General features: G+C 38.7%; 1 protein-coding gene across 1 annotated transcript; it reads left to right on the forward strand.

The window, feature by feature from the left end:
• The first annotated feature begins 242 nt into the window (after positions 1-242).
• LOC115514859 (olfactory receptor 2G3-like) lies at positions 243-1,225 on the forward strand. Its single transcript, XM_030317039.1, has one exon. It carries the CDS (start codon positions 243-245, stop codon positions 1,185-1,187), a length of 945 nt encoding a protein of 314 aa, XP_030172899.1. The 3' UTR covers positions 1,188-1,225.
• Positions 1,226-10,029: the final 8,804 nt, after the last annotated feature.

Below are 10,029 nucleotides of genomic sequence, written 5' to 3' on the forward strand. Positions count from 1 at the left end.
CCTTTCAATGCATTTAGTATTTTCATGACTGAATATATTTGTCTTTCTTTCCGGATAACAAGTCAACCTATTATATTTGTTAGTTTGCATAATTTTATCTTTGTCTGTTGTTTCTCTAATTCCAGTGTCCAAATGCTCATTTCACTCACTTTGTTATTTTTCCAGTGGTTATGAGACCTGATTTTCTTCCCACAGGAATAAAACAGGAATGACAAAGAAAGGTGACTCTCAGGTAGGGAGGAATGAGAGGGACAAATTCTAGCAACCCGGCAGGGTTTATCTTGCTGGGCTTCTCTGAGAAGCCCGGGCTGGAGAAGGTCCTCCTTGTGGCCATCTCCATCATATATGTACTGACGCTGGTGGGGAACACAGCCATCATCCTGGTCTCCTTCTTGAACCCCAAGCTGCACACGCCCATGTACTTCTTCCTGTCGAATCTGTCCTTCCTGGACCTCTGCTTTACAACGAGCATTGTCCCACAGATGCTGGTGAATCTCAGGGGCCCCGAGAAGACCATCAGCTACACGGGCTGTGTGCTCCAGCTCTATGTGGCGCTGGGGCTGGGCTCCACTGAGTGCATCCTCCTGACGGTGATGGCTTACGACCGCTTCAATGCCATCTGCCGCCCCCTGCGCTACGGCGTCATCATGCACCCCAGGCTTCTCCGGCAGCTTGCAGCTGTGGCCTGGAGCAGTGGTTTTGTGGAGTCCACGCTTCAGACCATCCTCGTCTTCCAGCTGCCTCTCTGCAACCACCACAGGGTGGATGATTTCATGTGTGAGGAGCCCGCCCTGATTAAAATCGCCTGTGTGAACACCACCTTCCTGGAGAACGAGCTCTGCATAGCCATCGTCCTCTATGTGGTCATACCGCTGGGGCTGATTCTGGTCTCCTACGGCTGCATCGCCAGGAGCGTGCTGAGAATCAGGTCCACGGAAGGCAGGAGGAAAGCGTTTGGGACCTGCGGGTCCCACCTGCTGGTTGTGGTTTTGTTCTTCGGGACTATAATTTCTGTCTACATCCAACCCAAGAGCGAGTACACGCAGAACCACAGTAAATTCCTCACCCTCTTCTATACTGTAGTGACGCCCTCGCTTAATCCTCTCATCTACACGCTGAGAAACAAGGAGGGTAAGTGGGCTCTGAGGAGACTGCTGTGGAGGGACCCACATCAGGGGGAACCGTGACACGTACTCAGCCATTCCCCAGGTGCCGAGGACTTACACATCCCGCGTCTAAGGGTCACAGCTTCGGCTCCGCAGTAAAACAGGTGGGACATTTCCTTTCAATGGCGTCCTGAAGTTACTACCCTAAGCCCTTCTTTTCATCCTCCTTTCCCGAACTGTTGTGTGTCTTTTTCTGGCTAATTTGTAAAGATTCTGTGTATACGTGAACACGTTTAGAGGCAGGAGCATGTGCACATGAATCATACTTCCAGGAATCCCGGAGTTATTGCTCTGGTAACGAACTATCGCCATGAGCAGACAGAAGGCAGCTCCAGCTGGTGCTGGTCACGAGGTGGGTCTAGCTGAGGACCGGGCTCTGCAGCAGGGGCTGCGTCTGCAGCTCGCCGGCCGGTTAGGGCCCTGCACACCCACAGCTACCTGACGGTTTGTCTTATCAGGGGTTGTTGATTCTCACGTATTCAGCAGGGCGTCTGGGATTCCATGCACCCGGGACCATTCTGATCTCTCCCAGCCACAGAGAAAGTCTCCAAGGAGAACGACCAACGTGACTGCTTCTCTACTACACGTCTCTTGTTACCACAGAGCAGCCCCCCATCTCTCGATTGACCCCTTAGTGCTATACCTGAATTGAGGGCAAATAAACACAATTTGAAGTATTGTCATTAAGTGTGAATATTTAAATCTCCCAAAAGTAGGCAGATTTATTTATAAATAAAAGTGTTTGTCTTTGCCATTATAACATTCCCTTTCACAGATACTGTAATTTCATAGAATTTATAAAAATTTTTTCTTCATATTGAATATGAAGTTTTTATCTGTTCTGATAACACAGCTGAAAATCTGGGTAATTTTTAAAGTGTGAAAATATTGGCCATGCTTTCCCTATATTCATAATAGTTATCGATTTATAAAATATTATCAAAATCCTTATTGGCTTAATTCTAGAGACTACTTCAACATACTTACAATGTGTTATTGTTTTATAAATGTGGTTTTATAAAAAAAATAAATGCTTTTAACAGAGATGAATCCTAAGCAATTATTTTAATACAGATAAGTAACTCTAGCTGAATATAGTAAGTTGAATGGAATGATTTAAAAAAAAAAAATGACCTCATTGGAGGAAAAAAACATGATCTACTAAGAAGACATTGACAAGGTGCCTTAGGTGTTGTTTATACAAACTAGTGCTTCTGTTTCTCTGTTTATATGATAGAATTTGATTGACATTTGATGGAAATTGAATTAATTGTGGTCAGAGTTAAATATTTTTATAGATGGATTAGGACAGCCAAATACCTAATCAGCAGTATGATTACCCAAATCATTTAAAATGTTATAATTTCAAATAGACAATAAATGAAAGCACTAATAAAAATGGTATCCTTATGTCCCCAATAAGATTAAAAAATTTAATATTTTCTATATATTTTCTACATTTTTAGCAGTCATACCTAGAGGTATCCATGATTATCAGTTTGTGTACATTTATCCAAAAACATTTAAAAATACTTTAAAGTAAAAATATATAGATATTAATGGTTTTAAATTTACATAAATAATATTAAACTACATGTATCACTTACACTAGTTTAAGAACTAGTTACAAAGATATTCAGATTATTTAATTGTATGCATGTATCTCATTTTATTAAGAATATTTATATTGTTTCAAGTTTTTTACTCTTTCCAACCATGCTGCAATAAACGTTCTTGTGTGTAGATGCCAGCTTTTACCTACTTTTGTGGGAATGATTCTGTGTGGTCAGTAACTACATGTGGAAGCCTTCAGGTAAAGGAGATGCCCATTAGAAACTACAGAAATCCGCTGACATGGCAAAGATTTCCGCAGGTAACCATATTGATTCACAACCCCACCTTGACTGTATGAGAACCTCATTGCTTATCCTCCATTCAACCCACGATGTAGCCAGATTTGAACGCCAGAAACTGTGCCCAGCTAAAATGCTGCAAGTACCCATTGTTTCTGCATGCAACTGTTGGGAAGATTGCATTGTTTTTCTCCTATTATAATCTATTACATACTTCCTGTGTCAATAGATTTTCTACCTTGAAATAATATCTGTGTTCTTGGAATAAGCTGGGTTTGTCTGTGATGTATTGTTTTTAGAATATTCCTTCTATATTCAAAATGTCTTTTGAGAATTTTTATAAAAATTATGTAAAATGTAAAACTGTATTTGAGTTTATAATGGAGATTGGCCAATAACATCATTTTCTTATGTCACCTGTGTTCTGTTTATGCATAAAAATTTTACTAGTCTCATAAAATCAGTGGGGCAACTTTCTATTTCTTATTAAATTTGGAACAGATTAAATAAGACTGGAATAATGGTTCTTTGAGTTTTCTAGAAGTCACACAGAACAGATCCAGCCTTGTGATGCTGAGGGTACACTGTTGGACATTAGTAATCCTGAGCTTATTAAAAAAAATATACTGTTCTATTCAGGCTTTTTCCTTCCTGGGGATTTTGACAATTTATGTTTTTCTGTAGAAAATTATTCATTACATTTAGATTTTTAAGTTATCGGCTCAACATTCTTCCTGAAATGATGTGTTGTGGCATTAAATCCGTTTTATACTGTGTCATTTTTTATCTTAATGATACTTACTCATGTAAATAGCCAGAGGTTTACCATTTTATTAGTTTTATCAAAGAACCAGCTTATTATTTTATTGGTCAAATCTATTTAATTGTTGTATTAGTGTTCTACTTCATTCATTTCTCCTTGTATCTTTATTATCTCCTTTATTCTATTTTCTTTGGGTTTATTTTGTTGTTCTCCCCTTAATTTGGTATTTTGAATGTTTAGCCTCTGTTCTTCCAATTTACCAATAAATGCATTTAAATCCATAAATTCTCTTTGAGTACTGCTGCAATACACACATTTCTATACATATTTTGAAATTTAGCTATAAATGCCTTTTAATTTTAATTTTTATTTCTTCTGTAACTTGAATTTATTTAGGAATGTGGTTTTTGGACTCTAAACTCATGGGATGTTGACTATGATTTTGTTAATGCTATCTATTTTATTTTTTTGACTATCACTTTGTTATTGATTTCTTATTTTACTATATGGCATCAGTAAATATAACCTGAGAAAAATCCTTTAGAATCATTGGTTTGTCATTTTCACCTGGTAGCTCTGAAAGATTTGGCTCTATCTTAAGGCTTGTTGTTTTAATTTAATAGCATAAATGGGAAATCACTCAAAATCGTTTCATGGGGAAAACAAATTGGTAAAAATAATAACTTAATTCAGCCTATGACAGATCAAAGATGTATCTTGTAATGTCTAAGCCACTAAAAGAATAAGACTTTAATGTAATGCCAACAAGCTTGAAGGTGAGGCAAGTGTTCTAATAAAACTATTTGATTAATTATAAAAACATAAACGCAGTAGAAGAAAAGGCAAGCAATAAATTGGACGAATAGAAGCTGCATAGAAAAATAGTAGCCACCAACTCCAGCAATTATATAAATTACATTATTTAAATTATGGGTATGAATTATATAAATTTGTATATAAAGTACATTATATAAACTATATGTATAAATTATATAAATGTAAATGGCCCAAACTGTCCAAATAAATAAAAATATTTTCAGAGTACTGTTTTTTAATTAAAAATTTTTTTTAAGTAGGCTCCATGCCCAACGTGGGGCTTGAACTCATGACCCTGAGGTCAAGAGTCAGATGGTCCACCCACTGAGCCAGCCAAATGCCCCCAGAGTGCATTTTTTTTAGAGACTAAGATAAAAACTACATATAAGATGCAGGGTAAAGGTTAAAAAAAGACATACCCTGTGACGGTAGACAGTAGGAAGTTGAAACATGCTAATATCACATGACAGAAACTTTAAGGGAAGAGTGATCACCAGGAATAAGGAAGGACTTTTCATCATGCTAAAATATTTAATCAGCCTGGAAATTATAACACTCCAAGATTCATATACCTCCTGTAACATAGCTTCAAGGTATGAAGCCAAATCGGACAAGTAGCAAAGGAATGAGAGAAATCCACAGCGGAGTTGGGTGAATCACTGGTAGAAAGACACACAAACATGAGTGATACACAGGGAATATAGTTAACACAACAAAAATCACCTCAGACGTGCAGAGAGGACACTCAAGCCAATGAGTTTATACGCGCGTTTTTGAAGCGTACACAGAACATTCACAACATGTTGACCAAATATTGAATAATACGGCAAGTCTGAACACATTCCAAAAGCTTAAAAGCACATGAGCATTTATTTTGAGAAATAAGAAATCAAGATAGAAGTCAGTAATACATACTGGACAAAGGATTACTGTTTTTCACATATGAACATTTCAAGCATAGTACACGGAGGTAGGAGAGGATAAGATAACCCACCAACGTCCAAGTCAACATTAGCAATTATCAACATCACGCCAATTTTGTTTCAAATATTTCCTCCCACAGTTTTTGTTTTTCATTTTGTTTTGTTTTGCTGTAGTTTTTAAAAGTAAATCTCAGGCATTGTATCATTGCAAACAATAATATAGAAAGAAAACGAACAGTATTTGCTTACCATAATCTGTCAGCCCGTGTTCAGATTTTCTTAAATGGTTTTTGTCTTTGGTTTGTTCCAATCAGGATCCAAAAAACTTCCACCCCTTGCATTTTGTTGGTGTTTCTCATGTGCGGACGTTTCCGGCGGAGGGCAGGTACCTGGCATCTGCAAACACTGAACTCTGCAGGTACGGCCCCTGAACCACGTGTTGGTGAGGGGGCTGGGGGAGTCTCCACTGAGCCTCATGTACACAAATAGGCAGTAGGCAGATTTGGCCCATGGCTTAGAGTTTGCAAATCGACCTGTGGTTTGCATTCTGCAAGGAGACAGGTTAACCTAGAAGAGGTGATGGCATGCTCTGATTTTGTAACTTGGTATAGACAATAACTCCAAGAGTGAGACAATTAATAAATTGCTTTTCAAACTGTCTCTCTGCCTAGATTTCCTTGTCATTAAGCCCTGGGCTACCTGTCTTATCTTCTGCTGGTTCATCTATTATTGAATGAGATAAACTGTAGCTCATTCTAAAAATCTATTTGAGAATTTTGCTCTCAGAACATGCTGCTGACTGTGTTTTTATGTAAATAGGAGGTAAACAATTTATGTGTGTGATTTAAAGATAACAAGCATAGGTGTTTGGGAATCTCTCTTTCTCTTTTTTTTTTTTTTGTCTTTTTATTTAAATTTTAGTTAACATACAGTGCAATATTAACTTCAGGAGTAGAATTCAGTGATTCCTCACTTACATACAACGCCCAGTGCTCATCCCAGCAAGTGCCCTCCTTAGTACGCATCACCATCTAGCCCATCTCCCCCCACCTCCCCTCTAGCAACCCTCAATTTGTTCTGTATCATTATGAGTCTCTTGTAGTTTGTTTCCCTCTCTTCTTTATTTTCTTCCATATCTTCATCTGTTTTGTTTCTCAAATTCCACATGAGTGAAATCATATGGTATCTCTCTTTCTCTGACTGACTTACTTCACTTAGCATAATGCCCTCTAGTTCCATCCACATCATTTCAAATGGCAAGATTTCATGCTTTTTGATCACCTAGTAATATTCCATTGTGTACGTATACCATATGTTCTTTATTCATTCATCAGTCATTGGACATTTGGTCTCTTTCCGTAATTTGGCTATTGTTGATAATGCTGCTATAAACATTGGGATGTATGTGCCCCTTCAAATAAGCATTTGTGTACCCTTTGGGTAAATACCTAGTAGTGTGATTGCTGGGTCATAGGGTATAGGGGTTACTCTTAAATATAAATCAAAAGTTACTGTTTACATCACATATGCTGATTCAAACCAAAGGAGAGGCTTTCACAAAGAAAAATAAAATTATCCCTCTGAAAAAATCTCACAAATTAGAAAGAAACCTGAACACCATATTTGTCCCTTCCCAGTGGATACTCTCTGGTATTGTTTGGTCTTTTCACTTTCACTTTATTTATCTCAGGGACAGAGAATGCAGGGAATCAGAACTAATGGGAATGAACCTTCCTGGAAGTCATGGCTGGTGCCCCACACTGGTCCTTGCTCACTTTGGAGATGAGAGGTTCCAGCCTCTGCTCCTGGCCTCCAGGTGTGTAGACTGAGGACAGTAGTACAAGGATGGTTTTGTTTTTTTCAACGTTTTTTTTAATTTATTTTTGGGACAGAAAGAGACAGAGCATGAACGGGGGAGGGGCAGAGAGAGAGGGAGACACAGAATCGGAAACAGGCTCCAGGCTCCGAGCCATCAGCCCAGAGCCCGATGCGGGGCTCGAACTCACAGACCGCGAGATCGTGACCTGGCTGAAGTCGGACGCCCAACCGACTGCGCCACCCAGGCGCCCCAAGGATGGTTTTTAAGGTCATATGGAGTGAGCTTAAACTGCCCTTTTATACACTCAGAATTCGGTAAACGTGGTTGTCATTATGGTTGGTGGCGCTGTCTGTGCTGGTGCAGAGGAAAGTGCACTCCAGAGTCTCCCCAACACCACATGGCACAGGCTTGGAGGAGCAGAGTTAGTAAAGAATGTCTCCCTATAACTAATATTCAGGAACATGCAGTAGAGAAAATACTGAGGGTAAGTTAATTTGTGACCATGTAGATATTTAAAACAAACATTAAATGTTCTAGAAGATGCATTTTTGGTACTTTTTATATATTCAACTGCTTTCAAAACAACACATATATGTTTTCATAACATAATCTTTCATGGGAAGGGACTTGAGTGTGTGTGTGTGTGTGTGTGTGTGTGTTGTGTGTGATTAGTGGAAAGAAAAAGGCTAAAATAAAATAAGCCAAATGTTTACATTGGCTGGATTCAAGGAAGATAAATGGATTAAATTTTCAATTTTACACTTTTATATATTTTATAAATTTGCTCTGAAAAGCATGTATTATATTTGTTTTAACAAAAGGTCTACATTTAAATATTTTAGTATCTGTATTATACATACATTACATATTTATTGAAGAAACCTTAGAAACAAGGATAAGAAAAACATCTGCAATATAAATGCCTGGAGATTCTACTGTGAACGTCCCATTGTAATCCTTTCAGATTTATAAAACTAAACAAAAATGGTCATGGTATACAAATCGTTTTTAACTTGCTTTAATAATCACTCTTTTTTCTGGATTGATCATCATTTCTAATGCCTGCCTATAATTTCTGCCTATTCCATAGCATAATTGTTCCCCAGTTAGGTTTGCTTGTTCTGATTATTCCCATTGTCAATTACTATGCGCATGCCTAAATATGAACCACAATGCATTATGTGTGAATGAATTGGACAGTTTTTGGTAAAGTAGGGATATCTGGAAAACACATCTTGGTCATTAGTGGACGTGACTATTGTCCCCTGATAGAATTATCACATTAGCACATTCTTTTTTTCTTTTACCACTAACTGACAAGCAAAACTGCATGTATTTAAGGTGCACAAGGTGATGAAGTATTAGCACAACTGAGTTATTGACACACCCATCACCTCAAATAGAGATTGTGTGTGTGGTGAGAGCACTTCAGATTTGCCCTCTCTGCACACGTCAAGTGTACAATACAGTGCTGCTAACCAGGGACCACACTTACATCACACCCAGGACTAGTCATCGTGCACAGTGATTGGGTCACACAGCTACGCTTGGTCCTATGACAGCTGCTGCCTGAGTTGTTAGCAAACCCTCCTGCATCCCAGCACCTGTGAGGGCTGGGTGTTGGTGCCTCAGGCAATGCCTCTCCAGGCGCCTGCAGCTACTGTGTTGTGACCATGTTCATTTCCCTTGAGAGATATTGCATGGCTCATTTCCAAGCATAAGGAGCCAGAATTCATCTGTACATATGCAAGTTTTGTAAATTATATAAAAATCTTTTAAATTGTTTATGTTAATTATGTTTAGTTCATTTTTATCTTTCTATCCTATAATTTAAATATGATTCTCTTTTTAAAAGCATTGTCACCATGGAGACTGATAAAAATTTCCCACTTTTTTCTTTTAATGTTCTGAAACGTGTTTGCTTTCTTTTTTTGCATGCTTACATATTTTATAGTACACGCAACTCACAGAAAGAATTAATTCCATGTCATGTAACAATAATTACAGTTGGAGTGCTTAAAACATTTTTTATGGAAGGAAATAATGTGTTTCATGGAGTTATTAGGGATTTGAGAGTCATGCGGGGCAGACATATGTGGGAACACTTTCCCCAGGGACTAGGGCAGAGAGTCAGATGGGACCCTCAGGGACTGGAAAATGACTAAGACTGCAGAATGAGAATTTGCCAGACTTCTGAGATATAATCTGGCAATTTATACACTAAGTCTAGACTAACATATTTTGGAAAACCTGTCTAGTGTTGGACTCACATATTAAAAATTTTTGGTAGCCAACTTCCTTCCAGAATTTGGCAATCAGAACTTAGGCTGTGAGTACAGAGGTGTCTCCAAAATTGCAGCCACTGTTATCACAGAAGGTCCTTACACAGGCTGCAGGGCTCAGAGTGTTATCACAGAAGGTCCTTACACAGGCTGCAGGGCTCAGAGTGTTATCACAGAAGGTCCTTACACAGGTTGCAGGGCTCAGAGTGTTATCACAGAAGGTCCTAACACAGGCTGCAGGGCTCACAGTGTTATCACAGAAGGTCCTTACACAGGCTGCAGGGCTCAGAGTGTTATCACAGAAGGTCCTTACACAGACTGCAGGGCTCACAGTGTATGTTTCTTTCTTTCCTCTTGGGCTGTGTGTGCATCTTTTCAAAGAGCAGATCTGCACAGTCCTTCGGTAC

The sequence above is a fragment of the Lynx canadensis genome, chromosome B2, assembly GCF_007474595.2.
Source record: "Lynx canadensis isolate LIC74 chromosome B2, mLynCan4.pri.v2, whole genome shotgun sequence".
In the NCBI taxonomy this organism is placed as follows: Eukaryota; Metazoa; Chordata; class Mammalia; order Carnivora; family Felidae; genus Lynx; species Lynx canadensis.

Excerpts from the sequence above, each read along its gene's own strand:
- LOC115514859 (XM_030317039.1), top strand. The coding sequence starts at position 243 with ATGAGAGGGACAAATTCTAGCAACCCGGCAGGGTTTATCTTGCTGGGC.